Source organism: Bicyclus anynana, chromosome 12 (assembly GCF_947172395.1).
Source record: "Bicyclus anynana chromosome 12, ilBicAnyn1.1, whole genome shotgun sequence".
NCBI lineage: Eukaryota > Metazoa > Arthropoda > Insecta > Lepidoptera > Nymphalidae > Bicyclus > Bicyclus anynana.
The window spans coordinates 13,910,059-13,930,095 of record NC_069094.1 but is presented as its reverse complement, the minus strand read 5'-3'; the positions used below and the strand labels follow the sequence as shown (position 1 = coordinate 13,930,095).

At 37.3% G+C, this 20,037-nt stretch overlaps 1 protein-coding gene across 2 annotated transcripts in view; it reads right to left on the bottom strand.

The window, feature by feature from the left end:
* Positions 1-20,037, bottom strand: part of LOC112050630 (tachykinin-like peptides receptor 86C) — an 86,373-nt gene that overhangs the window by 43,891 nt on the left and 22,445 nt on the right. For both annotated transcript variants that reach the window (XM_052884609.1, XM_052884610.1), the window contains exons 3-4: positions 8,473-8,668; positions 7,260-7,371 (exon numbers count right to left, since the gene is read on the bottom strand). In XM_052884609.1, the coding sequence (XP_052740569.1) occupies positions 7,260-7,371; positions 8,473-8,668 (308 nt within the window). The remainder of the gene's footprint in view (positions 1-7,259; positions 7,372-8,472; positions 8,669-20,037) is intronic.

The window sequence follows — 20,037 nt, the reverse complement described above, 5'->3', positions numbered from 1 at the left end:
TTTCATTTCTGTACCGTACTGAAAAGCGGGCCCAATTTCGGACATCTCTTTTGAAGATTCATTTTTTCATTCCGCTATTCGAGGCAGAGATGGTCGATCCAGGCCGGTCATGCTATAAAAGCTGAAAATTCGTCAAGTTATTCTCCACTCATACTGGTAAATATGCATATAAGAGGAAAATAATATAGGTATGTGCTACGTAAATATACCGTAAAGTTGTTCTTTTATGAATGAAAATGCTTGAATCAACAACATCTGGAATATAGTCTACTCTTTTTTTCTTTACACGAAAATGAAATTATTTTCCTGTACTAAAGGTAAAGCAAATATAGAGGTAAAAAGTACCTCCAATGAACCTGTTATTACGTCTTTCTTACTTACTTCTTGATAAGTTCTTTGTTACTTATAATACAAACATTTTCACTAAGGGTTTCTATTAAATATTTTTATTTCATAGCTTTTAGCTTTTTATATATCTATCTATCTATACTATAATAAAAGAGTAGAAATCGAGTGTCTGTACTTTGCCCAAATTTAACTAAAATCAAGTTAGGGCGATTAAAAATGAGCAATAGAATACAAAAATATTTTTTTTAATTTTCTTGTCTGTCTGTCTGTATGTTCGCGCTATTCTCTGGTTCTACTGAACGAATTTTGATGCGGTTTTCACAAATATATTAAACAAAGTTCAGGGCAACATATAGGCTTTGTTTCATTAAGATCGGACGGACAGAAAAAAAGTTATCTTGAAAAAACCGGATTGCTCAAATTTATTCGCAGGCGTTATTTGGAGAAACGAGTTTTCCACTAAAACTGTGTAATATCGATATTGAGGCACATATTCTATATTCAACTGACCAATTTGTTTGTTTATTTGGTTGAACGCGCCAAGCTAATCATAGGACCTACTTGAAAGTTCAGGTTCAAATTTGATAATTCTTTTTGAGTTTAAATAGTCACATTATCTGCTTTTTATCGTATAATGGTATGCAAGTTTTATTACTGTTTCAAGCAATAACTACTTATTAGATTGACCTAAGAGGAGATCATTCATTTTGTTTTCTTCTTCTATATCTATCTATCTATCTTCTATGTTCTATATCTATCTATCTATACTATCTTCTATACTATAATAAATCTATCTATCTTCTATCTTCTATTCTATCTATCTATTTTCTATCTATCTATTCTATTCTATCTATCTATCTATCTATTCTATTCTATTCTATCTATTCTATCTATCTATCTATACTATAATAAAAGAGTAGAAATCGAGTGTCTGTACTTTGCCCAAATTTAACTAAAATCAAGTTAGGGCGATTAAAAATGAGCAAAAGAATACAAATTTTTTTTTTTTAATTTTCTTGTCTGTCTGTCTGTCTGTCCTTCTGTCTGTATGTTCGCGCTATTCTCTGGTTCTACTGAACGAATTTTGATGCGGTTTTCACAAATATATTAAACAAAGTTCAGGGCAACATATAGGCTTTGTTTCATTAAGATCGGACAGATAGAAAAAAAGTTATCTTGAAAAAACCGGATTGCTCAAATTTATTCGCAGGTGTTATTTGGAGAAACGAGTTTTCCACTAAAACTGTGTAATATCGATATTGAGGCACATATTCTATACTCAACTGACCAATTTGTTTGTTTATTTCGTTGAACGCGCCAAGCTAATCATAGGAACTACTTGAAAGTTCAGGTTCAAATTGGATAATTCTTTTTGTGTTTAAATAGTCACATTGTCTGCTTTTTATCGTATAATGGTATGCAAGTTTTATTACTGTTTCAAGCAATAACTACTTATTAGATTGACATAAAAGGAGATCATTCATTTTGGGCCTTTATGAAAGTGCCGGCCAACAAACAAAAATAGCACGAATTTGGCGCAATATACTTCTGTCAAATTCTGTACATAGAAGATATTTTAAAAATTTTTATTATAGGGCATTATACAATCGATACAAAATATTTATTTCGATTTCTTGTCTGTCTGTCTGTCCGTATTTTTTGTTGACCGGGCATCACGCTGAAACTACTGAATGAATTGAAATAAAACTTAGCACGGTATGAGAATATAATACGGAGCAGGATAAAGTATACTTTTTATAACGAAAATAAAATCTGTAGGCGGTGAAATAGGGGTTAAAAGTTTGTATGAAAAGTCTTTGAAAGTGTGAAAGGCCTTTGGCCGCGCACTTTATTATAGACCGGCCTTCGGCCGGGAGCTTATGATAGGGCCTCCGACCGTGGTTACGGCTGGGTATTTTACCCAAGCACAAAAAACGGAACGCGCGGCCTTCGGCCGCGCATTTTATTGTTGCCTGGCCTTCGGCCAGGAGTTTATGATACAGTCTTCGACCGTGACTACGGCTGGGTATTTTACCCAAGCAAAAAAGAAGCGCGGCCTTCGGCCGGGGGTTTGTGATATGGCCACTGATCGTGGCTACGGCTGGGCATTTTACCGATGCACAAAAAAACGAAACGCGCGGCCTTCGGCCGCGCACTTTATTGTATACCGGCATTCGGCCGGGGGTTTGTGATATGGCCTCTGATTGTGGCTACGGCTGGGCATTTTACCGATGCACAAAAAACGGAACGTGCGGCCTTTGGCCGCGCACTTTATTGTACACCAGCCTTCGGCCGGGAGTTTGTGATATGGCTTCTGATTGTAGCTACGGCTGGGCATTTTACCGATGCACAAAAAAAAGGAACGCGCGGCCTTCGGCCGCGCATTTTATTGTACGCCGGCCTTCGGCCGGGGGTTTGTAATGTGGCCTATGATCGTGGCTACGGCTGGGCATTTTACCGATGCACAAAAATCGGAACGCGCGGCCTTCGGCCGGGGGTTTGTGATATGGCCTCTGATCGTGGCTATGGCTGGGCATTTTACCGATGCACAAAAAACGGTACGCGCGGCCTTCGGCCGGGGGTTTGTGATGTGGCCTCTGATCGTGGCTACGGCTGGGCATTTTACCGATGCACAAAAAACGGTACGCGCGGCCTTCGGCCGGGGGTTTGTGATGTGGCCTCTGATCGTGGCTACGGCTGGGCATTTTACCGATGCACAAAAAATGGAACGCGCGGCATTCGGCCGCGCACTGTGTTGTACACCGGCCTTCGGCCGGGGTTTGTGATATGGCCTCTGATCGTGACTACGGCTGGGCATTTTACCGATGCACAAAAATCGGAACGCGCGGCCTTCGGCCGCGCACTTTATTGTATAGGGGTTATGATTTTGTATTTTTCATATATAAAAAATTCGAAAATGTAAATAGAAGGGGCGAAGGGTTCGAAAATGTACATAGATTTTCACGCGGACGAAGTCGCGGGCATCTGCTAGTCTAAAATATTAATACTATAAAAGACTGTCTGTTACCTGGTACGAGGTTTTTTAACCTCGTACTAAAACTTTCTGTGGTGCGGAACGAGGTTTATCGACCTCGTAACTCTTGGAGACGCTAAAATACTTTTCTGCGTACGAGGTCAATTGACCTCGTACCGTGCCATCTAGAATCTATACTTATAATACAAATTCTGTACCTTTTATACATTCTGTACATAGAAGATATTTTAAAAAATTTTGTTAGTGGGCATTATATAATCGATACAGAAGTTAAAAATATTTATTTTCGATTTTTCGTCTGTCTGTCTGTCCGTGTTTTTTTTGTTATTCGGTCATCACGCTGAAACTACTGAATGAATTCAAATGAAACTTTGCACGGTTTAATACGGAGAAGGTTATAGGATACTTTATATTGCGAAAATAAAAAAAGAAGTCCGCTATTTAATTAATAAAAGTTAAGGATTTCTTATAAAACTTAATTTAAAAAACATGTAATTTTCCAAACGTCACAACGTCAACGTCTACACAACTATAGAGATACGTGAAATGTAATGAGTGCTGAAGTTGGTAATACAAAATCAATAGTTATTACACATGTTATTCCATATGGAGTTCAGATAAGTTACTGTGTGAGCGTTATTGTATTCAATAGATTTCTCTAGGGATATCACAGTAACAAATAACTAACATATACCTAGTTGAAAACTACAATTTCCAAACCGCATTCCTTACTGAAGAAACATGGTATTCTTATTTACTTACTTACTAAAAGCGTTAAATTCAATCTTAAAATATTAATAAACATTTATATTTTTAAAAATAGGCCGCTTCTTATGGGCCTTTTCTTGGAGTTTCTCTGCTTGATCGAATCAGAAATGAGGAGATCCGAACCAAAGTCACTGACATAGCTCAGCGAGTCGCGAAGCTAAAGTGACAATCGGCATGCCACGTAGTAAGATGAGCCGATGGACTTTGGGGTCCCAAGGTGCTGGAATGTCGACCCCTCACCGGAAAGCGCAGTGTTGGTCGACCTCCCAGTAGGTGGACCGAGGATATCGAGCGGATTGTAAGGAGCCGCTGGATGCTGGCGACTCGAGACCGTTGTGTTTGGAAGTCTATGAAAGAGGCCTATGTCCAGCAGTGGACATCCATCGGCTAATGATGATGATGATGATGATATTTTTAAAAACAATCTTCTAAGTACATTGCACCTTGAAATGTAATCCTATCGTTTACTGTTTGTTGACCCGAATTAAAAAAAAAAAGTAGTCCAATAGAGAAATTAGTTAATTTTGACAAACATTATATCAGTTGAGTGTAAGTTAAATGAAAGCGTGTAATTAAATTAAATGAAAGATGCGTTCGTTTAATAAATGAGATAGTTAAAGATGCTATAAAATATTAGGTACAGTAGTCAGAAGTTCACAGTAATTTTAATCTTGAGGTTTTTCTGAGAAAAGTAAACCTTCATGGATTAGAAAGCTACAAATAGAAAATGCTACAAGGCAAAACCCTTGACGTAATTTACTTGTATATATTTTTATCTAAAAAGTAAAGTAAGGTTTTTTTTTATGATTCTTTTACAAGTTAGCCCTTGAATACAATCTTACCTGATGGTAAGTGATGATGCAGTCGAAGATGGAAGCGGGCTAACTTGTTAAGAGGAGGATGAAAATCCACACCCCTTTTCGGTTTCTACACGACATCGTACCGGAACGCTAAATCGCTTGGCGATACGTCTTTGTCGGTAGGGTGGTAACTAGCTACAGCCTCCCACCAGCCAAAACTATAGCCTTAATTCCATTACGTTTTGAATAGTTTAATTTGTCTCAAAGTTTAACCTAATTAGGTACCCACTCGGTGAAAATTACATATGATTTAAACGTGGTTTACTCTTTAACCCATTACTCTTTATGCTCGTCATAAGCCCGGTTCTTGCCCTTATCACCGGAGATTAATAATCGTCTTACAATTTTGAACACGTCGGAACATGTTATCATATGCTCCGTTTCCTTTATATGTTGGATGTGATGACGTCATCCAGATATCGACTAAAGGAAATTTCTGGTAATTTTCGCTGAAAGTCTTTTGATTAATATTACTGAAGTATTATTACTGTACTTTAATGTGATTAAACATCTTTTTACGGATTCTTCTGGAATTCTACGTGTTTCCATTATTATATTATATTCCCTATAAAAAAAGCTAATACTATAGGTATACAGTTTCTACTACAATGTAAACTTAACCTTGCAAAACTTCTCGTATTGCTTTGCAAACATGGATTGATTCGTCGTCGTCGTCGTTATCAACCCATATACGGCTCACTGCTGAGCTCGAGTCTCCTCTCAGAATGAGAGGGGTTAGGCCAATAGTCCACCACGCTGGCCCAATGCGGATTGGCAGACTTCACACACGCAGAGAATTGAGAAATTCTCTGGTGTGCAGGTTTCCTCACGATGTTTTCCTTCACCGATTGAGACACGTGATATTTAATTTCTTAAAATGCACACAACTGAAAAGTTGGAGGTGCATGCCCCGGACCGGATTCGATCCCACACCCTCCGAAATCGTAGGCAGAGGTCATATCCACTGGCCTATCACGGCACAATGGATTGATTATATGTTTATTAACACTTAACCACCCTACATTGTATTTCCTTTATCATCTACGTGCGGTCTCAGAGACCGCAGATTGATACATGTAATTTGGGATCTACCTATAGCATCAATTGAACTTTGATTGAACTATATACCTACTTTTTATTATACTGTAAATTGGTTTTAGACTCATTTATAACCGAAATCACATATCATATAAAATCGTGATAGTACTTACAATATAACAATTTTTTGTATATCAATAAATATTAAAAATTTTGTCGTCGTTATCAACCCATACTCGGCTTACTGCTGCACACAACTGAAAAGTTGGAGGTGCATGGCCCGGACCGGATTCGAACCCACACCCTCCGGAATCGGGGCTGAGGTCATACCCATTGGGCTATCACGGCTCTATTAAAAATTTATTCCATCTATATTTACTCAGAGGCACAATTATCCGCCCACTAATATGTCGCGAGTATATTGTGCCTCTGAGTATACCTATAACTTAGGGAACAAAAAATATTGGCTATTTTCTATTATTTCCCAAATATTAATTAAAAACTTAGGCAAAAGTCTAAATATTTACATCATTTCGCCGTAATGACATAACATTTTTGTGTGATGTAAAATCTTGATAATTCTACTTTAATAATAAAATCATTATCAAAAAAAAATTGCGACAATTTTGACGACATTTTTAAATCATACAACAGGCGACAAGCTAAGATCGTTGACCATACAGCCTGTGTTTTACGATATTTTTTGAAGACTTGTGATTGGTTGATTGGTATTTTTGTTCGTTTTCTTGTTCGTTAAGCTTGTTGGTAATAGAAAAAATAATACAATTATTTCTTACTTTTTACATCTAAATTAATTGAATAAAATTTTCGTATGTTCTTTTATGTTATATATATATCTATTGGTATGTATTTATTTATGTAATTTTTGGTAGGTATGTATGTATATTCGTATGTGTTCATATATATATTGATTTTGATCTTCTACATTTATTTTTATGTGTACACCCGTCATTATTCATTATTCCTTGTATTTATTTTCTTTTTTTCGATTGGTTGTCTGGAAGAGATCGCTCATTAGCGATAAGGCCGCCAATTGTACATTAGTTTTTAAGTTAATTTCTTGCCTGTTATTATTATTTTTGGTGTACAATAAAGTATATTTCATTCATTTCATTCATTTATTTATTTCATACAATTAAAATAATAAAGCTTCAAATGTACTTATTGTATTAATAGGAAACAATAAAGAGTCTAATATCTAAATGTAGATAGACGGAATTCCAACATACCTATGCAGCATATAGATGAAGTTGAACAGGCAGTTGAGGGACGCCATCATGAGATCAGCGAAGGAGAGATTCACCAGGAAATAGTTCGTCACCGTCCGCATTCGGCGATGAGCTGTTGAAACAATGGTGTCGGTTATTTTTTTACATACTTAATGGATTGTATTAGGTTAAAAATAACTATAGTATTGGGCGATAATAACTGCAACTAAGTGTTTCACTAAAGTAGTGTTACGTACATTAATAATATTTATAGTCTGTGTAATTGTCAATGTCAATGTCTGTCTGTCTAATTGTCTTGTCTATTGTGTTGTCTATGTCCTAAAGTCTGTACACGTATCTATCCTATTAAATAATAATCGTCAAGCATCCGTGGTTTTATTTACCATTACAAACGTTACAAGTAGTATTATCGAACTCATGTTAAGTTAGGTTAGGTTATGCACTGATGTCATATTACGACAATGTAATAGTGACAATGTCATATTATGTTATATGTCGTATTATGTACATACAGATTTTTCTTTTGTTTTACGTACATGTACTTTTGTTGTAATTATTTAATCCGTGATATGAAATGCAATGAGAGCCGTGATAGCCCAGTGGATATGACCTCTGCCTCTGATTCCGGAAGGTGTAGGTTCAAATCCGGTCCAGTGCACCTCCAACTTTTTAATTGTGTGCATTTTAAGAATTTAAATACGTGTCTCAAACGGTGAAGGATGTTTTTCGTTTAAAACACCGTTTGAGAGGGGTTACGCCAATAGTCTACCACGCTGGCTCAATGCGGATTGGCAGACTTCACACACACAGAGAATTGAAGAAAATTCTCTGGTATGCTGGTTTCCTCACGATGTTTTTCCTTCACCATTTGAGGCACACAACTGAAAAGTTGGAGGTGCATGCCCCGGATCGGATTCGAACTTCCACACCCTCCGGAATCGAAGGCAGAGCTCATTACCACTGGGCTATTACGACTCACAACGGCTACTATCAGATGTTAATGATAATGACCAACGGCTTAACGTACTCTCCGAGGCACTGGCCGAGGCATTGTTTACTGAAAATATCTCAGGAGAAAGAAAAGCTCAGTAGGTATTTCATGACCCAAACCAGAAATAGAATCTAGGACCTCGGTGATCCAGCTAAGGATTGGATTAATAAGGCAGTCAAAGCCTAAATTCCATATCCCCTAATAATGATGATGATGATTCACCTGTGACAATCCATATAACGATAGCGTTGCCCCCGATAGCGACGGTCAGCATGGCGGCGAACAGACACACCCAGGAGTTGTGCGCCCACACGGGCATCATGGGCGTCGTGGGCGACGGCGTGGGCTTCTTGGGCACCAGCACCGTCGCCGCCGCCAGCAGGCTCCGGTTGAAGTCCATCTCCCAAGTGTATATCACCTGTGGAATAATGGGCACATTAGTTATTTTCATGCAAAGAAGAAAGATGACCCAGAAAGAGTCTTTACAAGCAGCGTGACGAAACCGTTGAAACCCATAAAAAACTTAAACGTCACCTTGAGATAGGCATATACAAACATTTTTCATAATTTTTATTTCAAAATTTAACACTAACAACATATACGTAAATTAATATAGTAATCAATAATTACCAATAAAAAAAATACTCCCATCTTATTTCTTTAGTTTGTGTGAACAGATTTTAAAATATTTAAAAATATAAGACGCCATTTTTTTTGAATAAATACTTAGTGAAAATTACTGATGCGACGCTTCGTGTCTAACTGACTCGAGAATGTATTCGTTTTTGAATTTTGTATTTGAAACGACTAGGACACCGTTGTGTTCCGTGCACTCTATCTGCCTATTATTCTTTAATCTGTGATTTCATGGTAGACTGTAGCCCATTTAATGTACTTACGGGCTTGCACGCATTACACGAGTGGCCAGGGAAGTAAGCAAAGGCGGCGTGTGGTTATGTTACTCGTCCTGCCACATATCATGCATGTCTTGCCTATCCTCAACTTTGGCTGGTGGGAGGCTGCGGCCGTGGCTAGTTACCACCCTACCGACAAAGATGTACCGCCAAGCTATTTAGCGTTACGGTACAGTGTCGTGTAGAAACTGAAAGGGGTGTGGATTTTTATCCTCTTCCTAACAAGTTAGCTCGCATCCATTTTAGATTGCATCATCCCTTACCATCAGGTGAGATTGTAGACATAGAAGCATGTGTGTTTTATGCGCCCTAATTCGTGATCAGTGACCCTAATCCGCAAAACAAAACAACCAGGATCAGTTATGGCGTCCTTTCATTGCAATGAATATTAATGGCCGTTAAAATTAATGGAAATTTATACAAATGTTACTCGTATGTTTTGCGATTAAAATGAAATATAAACTTTACTCGTATTGAATACGTACTCGTAGATATATTAGATACATTTTAGATCTAATAATAATAATAAAATCCTTTATTCAGCTAAAAAAAACAAATTAAAAGATCAAGAAGAAATTACAAACTAATACTAACAGAGCTTACAAACTACTTAAAGATACCTACTTAAATTACAAAGTTCCTCTGTCTGTACTTAGTATAATAATATAAATAAAGAAATTCAGCTGAATGGGGCGCTGCCTCAGCTCGATACTACAGTTGAGAGCTGTAGTGCTGATTTTCAGGCATGACCCCAGGGTGAGCTCACGGACTGATCGGAAATACGAAATACTGATCTCTAATCATATCATATCTGAACGATGCTTTATCGGCAAAAGTCATCTATGTTATAATCTCTGTTAAGAATTATAATCTCTGAAGCTACTGAACTTGATTATTAAATTATTTTACCATAAAGCCCTGATATTTGTGAGTCAGACGAAATATCTTATCATTCCATGGATTCACCGTGCGGGTGCCGGGTTCGGGTCGTGTGGCAGAGAGAAAACCCTCGAGCAGATCCCCGGACTTGTGACCGATGGTGTAGAGTTAAGGATGTCCTTGACAGTTAACTAACACTCCCCTTCTCCACTCGTGTTGTTTTTTTCCCTGTCCAACCAAATTTAATAAGATCCTACTAGAGCAACTTTGGATACCTTTTTTAATATAGAATACCGTTCTAGTGAGGCCAAGGTCTTTAAGCAAGTTATAGAGATTTGGCAGGTAATCCTCTCGCACCTACTTCTACGGGTTACAAATTACTCTCATAGCCAGTTATAGTTAGTTCATTTGTTAGGTCATAATATTTATTCACTTTCATTATAAATATTTTCAACTCAACGAGTTGCGAAGCTGAAGTGGCAATGGGCGGGGCACATAGTTCGAAGAGCCGATGGACGTTGGGGTCCCAAAGTGCTGGAATGGCGACCCCGCACTAGTAAGCGCAGTGTTGGCCGACCCCCAACCAGGTGGACTGACGACATCAAGGGATTCGCTGGATGCAGGTGGCTCAGTATCGTGATGTTTGGAAGTCCTTACAAAAGGCTTATGTCTTGCAGTGGACGTCCATCGGCTGATATATTGATGATGATGATGATGATGATAAATATTTTGACTTTCAAATATTATGATAGGTTGTATTTTATCTTATTCCTACGGGAAATGGATCTAAGCGAGATGGCTTGTAGGTACATAATTTGATATAAATCACCATTTCATTGCTAAAATAACAAATTAGAAACTGGAAAGAATGGCAACTGACATAATGGAGGATGATATTTTACGGCACAAAAGCCTCAAGTGGAAAGCAGAAGGCACTTAATCGTCGGTTTCAGACGACATTGATCTATCGTCTTCTGAACGAAGATTACTAGACCTGGAATGTCGCGTCACTCAGTATACTCGGCGATATCATTGTTTACACAGAGAGCTTAGTGCTTATTTAAAATGTCAGCCACACACGATCAAGTTTACCTTCAAGTCTGCAGAACGCTTACCCGTGCTACAGACGTTTTTACTGTACCTTCAGTTTTATCTAATCGAAAATACAAACAAAATCATTAAAAAAACGTTTCGACTGTTCAGTATAAACTGTAGCATGGACTATGTTAGGTTAGGTTAGGAAGTGAAAAAATGTTAAAACTGAACCCATAATCATTTCTCTATTCACCCACAGCCCACATCCCTAAGCTTCATGCAGACTTGACGATAAACTTGATCGTCTGTCGTTGAGTGGGTGGCGTATTAGTGGCAACACAGTCAAGTGCTCGTAGTAGTTAAAAACCAGCCAAGTGCGAGATGGACTCGCGCATTGACTTTAAAAATAAATATAAATTAATATTATCTACCAGTATACTTATATTATAAACTAGCGGACGCCCGCGACTTCGTTCGCTTGAAGTGAGGTGTAAACTTTTAACTAACCCTACCCTACTCCTACCCTACCCTGCCCTACCCTACCCTACCCCTACTCTACCCTACCCTACTCCTACCCCTGCCCTACCCATTAAGGCTGCACACGCGACGGAAGCTTAAAAAATGTAGTAACTTCTTCCGTTTTCCCAACATTTCCCTTCACTGCTCTGCTCCTATTGATCGTAGCGTGGTGAAAAGTATACTATAACCTGCCCAGGAGTATGAAGAATAATTGTACCAAGTTTCGTTAAAATCCGTCGAGTAGTTTTTGTTTCTATAACGAACATACAGACAGACAGACAGACAGACAGAAAGACAGACAGACAGACAGACAAAAATTTTACTGATTGCATTTTTGGCATCAGTATCGATCACTAATCACCGCCTGATAGTTATTTTGGAAATATATTTCATGTACAGAATTGACCTCTCTACAGATTTATTATAAGTATAGATAGGTACTTTGTGAGTTTGTATGTATTTTAAGGATCTACTAAATCGACTTCTAATTTTGTTTTACCAATAGAAAGCCATGTTATTTGTAAGTGTCATCAGTGGCGTGCACATCATACTAGCATTAAATCACTGTATACCCTAACAAATGTGTTGTTAATGCTTATACAATGCATATTTAACATATTTTCCCTGTTAAGTCTTACTAGTGCATACCCTGATCAGCAAAGTTATGCACGCCACTGAGTGTCATAGGTTGTATTTTATCTTCGTATTGCCACGGGAACAGGAACTACGCGGAGAAACCGCAAGGTGTTTTTTGGATCAAAAAGAAAAAAAACCCGTATCAAAGGATAATCCCGCAAGACAATACCAAAGTTAATATAAATCGAGAGAAGGTATGGGACAAATTGGATTGAGGTCAAAATGTAATATGCGGCGAATGTACCATTCCTAGGACCTTCTGAATTTCATTATTAACTCCCCTAGCCAAGTAGCACGTCGACTCTTCTACGATCGCTAACGCTTCGAAAATTAAAAAGATGTATAGGAATGACAGACCACGTGACCTGTCGATAACATATGTCATTCCCATGCATCTTCAAATTCAAAATTAAAAAATTCAAAATTCATTTATTTCAAGTAGGCTCAGTTTACAAGCACTTTTGACACGTCAGTTGACTATTTGTAAAGATTCTACCACCGGTTCGGAAGGCAGGTTCTGCTGAGAAGATACCAGCAAGAAACTCAACAGTTGCTCTTTTGAAACAGTCATACAGTATTATAATTTACAATTGATAACAATTACAATTTCATTATAGTTTTACTTCCTGTGTGAAGGTGGAAGCTGATCCAATGGCCTCCAAGCACCTTTATCGTTAAGGAACTCATCTATAGTGTAGTAACCTCGACTAAGTAAATGTTTTTTAACACATTGCTTAAAGTTGTGCATTGGCAAGTCCATCACAGTCTTGTGGATCTTGTTATAGAAGAGTACACCCAAACCCACAAAAGATTTTTTAACTCTTTGGAGACGATATGCAGAAATAACTAACTTATGCCCGTGTCATCTTTCTAGTTTTCCGAGCGATCGTAGAAAGAGAATCGACGTACCACTTGGCTAGGGGAGCAGGTCTTTTGAAAAGTATACGAGTCATAGAAATACATATAAGTCCTTGTCCAGGATACGGGGAATATTTTTATAATTATTTGACAGCCTCCGTGGCGCAGTGGCTTGTTCGGTGGATTTATAAGACGGAGGTCCTGGGTTCGATCCCCGGCTGGGCCGTGGGAGGCTTCGGCTTGTGGAAGGCTTCGGCCGTGGCTAGTTACCACCCTACCGGCAAAGACGTACCGCCAAGCGATACGCATATTTTTCGCTCAAAATGCAAGTGCACGTAACTGGAAAATATACGCGATAAAAGCGCATTAACAAATTTAAAAAGCAAAATTATTTTTGAAACTACATATATTATGTAGTTTTAAAAATAATTTTGCTTTTTAAATTTGAAAATATACGCGAGCAGTCTCAGCCTGTGTGTACTGGCCTTGTATATTTTCAATAAACGACAATGTACATACTCCCACGTACAATGATATTCATGTTATAATGTTAAACTAAATTAATTTGTTTATGTCATGTAAGTGAGCATAGTTCGATATCGAATACCGAGAAGGTTCGTTAATTAGTCTCAAACGCCCTGCGGGAAACATACTTTGACGCAGTGCTTCTTCAATCAAACGTCATAATGTATGTTTAATGCAAATCTTATCTATATAAATTTCTCTTGATTATTAAGTACTTCATTTTGTAAGTTTAGTTGTGTAAATAATGACGTAAACCTTAGTATAAGATTTAAATAATTTATTATTTTTTTACTTATACAAAAGGTACTATATCTGCTAAAATATAGAAGATAGATATATGCTGTCGCGACATTTTTTGTAGAAAATGAAGTGTTCTGCAAAGTTGTAGTACATTACTTTATTCTAACATCAATAGTTTTTGCAGCGCACGCCATGTAAACAAAACTTTTGTACACCTTGGGTTACATTATTGGAGTTTCAAGGATCCCTAATTTTTTGAAAATATAATATAGTCAACCGATAACCTTCCTAGATAAATGGGCTATCTATCACTAAAAGATTTTTTGAAATCAGACCAGTAGATCTTGAGATTAGCGCGTTCAATCAAACAAACAAACAAACAAACTCTTCAGCTTTATAATATTAGTATAGATATTTTAGTGTCTAGTTCAAAACTTACTTAATGTCGCTAAATAAATACTGTAAAAGGTCATACGAATAGTAACTTCTGAACCAAAGAAGATAGGCCCGTCCCAATTTTATTATAAGCTTCTAATTCAAGTTAGAACTGTCAAATCGATGCGACTAGTTCGATTCTGGGATATAAATAGAATTATGTGGCAGAAAGGCGTCTGTTGAACATCGATATATAATATTCATTGATGGCCCGAGTTTGTTAAAACTGGCAGTAAATAAAGTTCTATATTTAAAATTCTTGGACCGGTATACTCCTACAGATATATTCAATAGGTCAACTTCGGGGTGAGGAACAATAAGCTGTACACTCATAAAAACTTTCATTTTGATGTTCTATCCGGTAGTTTAGAACAGTTTCCTAGTATTAGATTTACCCGGGATCCGTAAAACAAGTGATTACTATCAAGTTAAAATCGATGCGTGATAGCCCAGTGGATATGACCTCTGCCTCCGATTCCGGTGTGGGTTCGAATCCGGTCTGGGGCATGCACCTCCAACTTTTCAGTTATGTGCATTTTAAGAAATTAAATATCACGTCTCGCAAACGGTAAAAGAGATCATCGTGAGGAAACCTGCATTAAAGAGAATTTTCTTAATTCTCTGCGTGTGTGAAGTTTGCCAATTTGTATTGGGCCAGCGTGGTGGACTATTGGCCTAACCCCTTTCATTCTGAGAGGAGACTCGAGCACAGCAGTGAGCCGAATATGGTTTGATAACGAACTATCAAGTTAATTTTCCGTCAGTAGCTTCATCTTGATGAGACGCTCAATTTTTTTATTTACGAAAATTCTTGATTCTGGACTGGGTTGGGTAGTTTACCAAAAGTTGTTACTAACCAGATGTTTTTTTACTGTTGCTTAATTAATAGTTATACAACTTAACAGCCATATTGTCCTACAAATTGCGTGGTACATTGTCTCGTTCCGGCGCTCACAAATTTGTATTACCTGGTAACCCAGTTAGCTACCAAAATTAAGAATTTTCGTAAATAAAAAGGTTGAGCATCCCATCAAGATGGAGCTACTTACGGAAAATTAACTTGCTAGTAATCACTTGTACATTTATTCCACGGATCCCGGGCTACTATTAGCGTTCCAGTACGATGTAGCATAGAAACCGAAAGGAGTGTGTAGTACTCCTAATAAGTCAGCCCGCGTCCATTTTAGATTGCATCATCACTTTCCATCAGGTGAGATTGTAACCAAGGGCTAACTTGTAAAGAATAAAAAATAATAATAATAAAGAGTTAAATTCATGGACGATAATCTATATACTTATTCTAATATTATAAATCTGAAGAGTTTGTTTGTTTGATTGAACGCTAATCTCAGAAACTACTGATCCGATTTGAAAAATCTTTCAGTGTTAGATAGCCCATTTATCATGGAAGGCTATAGGCTATATATTATCCCCGTATTCCTACGGGAATAGAAATCACGCGGGTGAAACCGCACGGCGTCAGTTAGTAATAATAATACAAGGAATTCTGCATCTGAATCCATTATGCTTGCCAGATTTCCCCGGATAATACTAAGAAATACAGAATATTATCCACGCATCCGGGTAAAAACAAACTAACAGTTCTAATAAGCACTTGTCACATAAAGCTACGAGATATACGAACGGAGTAAAAACATAAGGAAGGACGATACATTGTTATTGCTACAATACAAACAAAAACGCTGCTACGACAAGAACTTTTATCGTTGGCTTCTTGCCAACAAAATCAAGTGTTACAAGGGGGAATGTTAGTGCAAACTTGGTTTGTTCTAATTGACAAATATGTTCAACCCCTTCTGTGTGGAAATAAAGATAGAGTTGGGCAAGCTTGGAATAAATATTTTTCGTTAAGAAGCAAAATAAAGAAAGAAAAAAAGAAAAGTTTATTCCGAATAGACATCACACAAAGGAAAGAGAAACAATAAAAACAATCATCATCATCACATCAGCCGATGGACGTCCACTGCAGGACATAGGCCTTTTGTAGGGACTTCCAAACATCACGATACTAATTCCAGCACTTTGGGACCCCAACGTCCACCGGCTCTTCGAGCTATGTGCCCCGCCCATTGCCATTTCAGCTTCACAACTCGTTGACCTATGTCGGTGACTTTGGTTCTTCTGCGGATCTGGCGAAGGCATTTCTGATTTGATCACGCAGAGTTACTCCTAACATAGCTCGTTCCCCACTGTGTGACTCTGATCGTTCCTAAGTGGCCCATAGTTAGCGACCAAGTCTCGGAACCATAGGTCCACCATCACTGGCAACACGCAATGTTCGTAGTTCAATAAAAAAAATAATTAAATAAAATACATTACAACTAGTATTATGTGTTCCTAAAAGGGTCTTCACTCAACTTCTATGTTCTTGAGGACACCGTTCTTCCTGGAGCCATTAAGGTGACGAAATCCCTATCTGAGATACCCGACTTACTGGGAGGACGGGGTATGTGGGCCTTACCACTAAAACCGAACTACCCTTGACATATTTTGGTACGATGGATTTATCATGAAAGTCGGTCATTTTAAAAGTTACTTTCATGGTAATAAGTACATTGATAAATATAATAATTATTTCGTGATTAATACATTAATCACGAAATAAAACCTAAGTATCAATACAGATAAATTTTGGTACATTGATTAATGGATTATTGGGACTTTGAAAAAGGACATAGGCTACTTTTTGTTTCTAAAATAAAATCGTAGAAAGAGAATCGACGTGCCACTTGGCTAGGGGTGCTGGTCTTTTGAAAAATATACGAGTCATAGAAATACATATACTCGAAATTTACTTAGATGACTTTTTTACACAACAATAATGGCCGACTATGAATCAAAGACAATCAGTAGGGTTGAGAAGTTAACGGCGGGCATCGGAACGATATCAAGTAGGTATCGTTATAACTGAAATACCTAAACTAAAACATCCGTTACTATACTACGTTATCTTAAAAGGGAACGTATAGTAACGTTTGTCGGTTGTGTGCATTTTAAGAAATTAAATATCTCGTGTCACAAACGGTGAACGGTGCACGGTTTATGCCTATGGGTACGCGTGGTTAAGAAATGGGGTAATCTTTTTTTATTATTATTATAAATATACTTAAACAATACACATCACTATCTAGCCCCAAAGTAAGCATACAGAGTAGCTTGTGTTATGGGTGCTAAGATAGTTGATATTATAGTATTAATATACAATTATATACTACATATAAATACTTATATACACTCATGCTCATCACACAAATATTTTCCAGTTGTGGGAATCGAACCCACAGCCGTGGATGCAAAAAGCAGGGTCACTACCCACTGCGCCACGCGGCCGTCTCTTTCTTTAATCTTTTGGGGACGTACTAACGTCCAAGATTTGCTTATACTTCAAAAAAGTGTGCACGTATCCACGTACATACTGGGTGTAAGGGACATGATACCGAAAACTGCGTGAAGAGGTTAAATTTCGTTTCCACAACGATATTTTAAATAACAATTACGTGGGAAATGAGAAAATTCAGATTTTGAAAATTTTGAGCACGCAATGTACAGCTAACAATGCGATAACAACGCTCCGCAATCTACTGTGTACGTACGAGTAGGTACGTACGCATCGACAGCAAATCGGCTGGCTACACTTACCTATCTAATACCTATTTTTTATACTTTACAAGTTTTTAACTAGGTACAGGTAATTAACTTACTTCAGGTTGTTTCTCGTTTACGAGACGTTCTGTCGTCATAGTAGGTACAATATTCATGAGTACTGAATTGATTTGATCTAAGCATTTCAAGACTTCTCAGTCAACACACACAAACACACACAATACAAACGACACAATTGTATGAGTATTCGTTACAGAAAATCACTACTAACATAACATAGAACATACACAAAGGTTTTTGAATTTTGGTTTGTTTGTCAACAGACCGCCGAACACGAACTAAAGAAAAAATAGCGTAACGTCTAGCGAAAGGACCTAAAGTTTCAATATTTTGAAAATACCTATTAACCACGCCGCGCGGCTTAGGTTAGAGAGAGATAGCAATTATTTTCCTCGGCACCGGCGGCGGTCGGCAATACAACGTCGCGCAGTTTGTTTGTGACTTTGTATAGATAGATACCTATTAGTCGTGACCTGCCTATTTGACCTCTTGGAAAACAGCTGATCGCGCGCATTTTGCAAATTAAATTTACATTGCTAGTTTTTGTTAAAATCTTGATTTGACGATTTTTATTAAAAATCGTATTGAGATAATGTTATCCATACCAGTGTTTGAATAATGCTACTATTCGTAAGATATTTTTTACGCTATAGAATAACGTGAGCATATGTATTGTATAACATTTTTATTAAAAAACTATTTTTTAAAATAAAATGATTATAAAATATTTCATTTTCCCATCTTTAAACTAACAACATATCAATTATTAAAGAATCATTCATTATCATTTATCGATAAGTTAACGCTCGATGTTATTTACCCATCCTTGCTTTTCATAGACAATCTAGCGTTACGAAATGTCAAATTGCCGTAGTCGTAGTTAAGCTGTGCAAATTAATCTCGTTGTGATTTTGTTTTTCAGAAAATAAATGTGAATAAATCGTAAATTCGGTGTAGTTTTTCGTGTAATTCGTACTGTATGCGTATAATAAAGGATTTAGACACTTTGTTCTTTAGAAATTACGTATAACGTAAGTGAAATATGTGATTTTAGTGACAAGACGGGTTTGTTTTGGTGATAAGACTTCTAAGAAAATTTTCGGTATACAAGTACCTAGTCCGGGGATACGGGGAATATTTTTATAATTATTATTTGATAGCCTCCGTGGCGCAGTGGCTTGTTCGGTGGATTTACAAGACGGAGGTCCTAGGTTCGATCCCCAGCTGGGCCGTGGGAGGCTTCGGCTTGTGGGAGGCTTCGGCCGTGGCTAGTTACCACCCTACCGGCAAAGACGTACAGCCAAGCGATAAGCATATTTTTCGCTCAAAATGCAAGTGCACGTAACTGAAAAATATACGCGATAAAAGCGTATTAACGATGTATAGTTTCAAAAATAATTTTGCTTTTTTAAATTTGAAAATATACGCCCAGCCTGTGTGTACTGGCCTTGTATATTTTCAATAAACGACAATGTACACACTCCCACGTACAATGATATTCATGATATAATGTTAAACTAAATTAATTTGTTTTTGTCATGTAAGTTAGCATAGTTCGATATCGAATACCGAGAAGGTTCGTTAATTAGTCTCAAACGCCCTGCGGGAAACATACTTTGACGCAGTGCTTCTTCAATCAAACATCATATTGTATGTTTAATGCAAATCTTATCTATATAAATTTCTCTTGATTATTAAGTAGTTCATTTTGTAAGTTTAGTTGTGTAAATAATGACGTAAACCTTAGTATAAGATTTAAATAATTTATAAAAGTACAAAAGGTACTATATATGCTAAAATATAGAAGATAGATACGCGACATTTTTTGTACAAAATAAATGCGTTCTGCAAAGTTGTAGTACATTACTTTATTCTAACATCAATAGTTTTTGCAGCGCACGCCATGTAAACAAAACTTTTGTACACCTAGGGTTATATTATTGGAGTTTCAGGAAGGATCCCTATTTTTTTTTTAATATAATATAGTCTATAGCCTTTCTTGATAAATGGGCTATCTATCACTAAAAGATTTTTTGAAATCAGACCAGTACATCTTGAGATT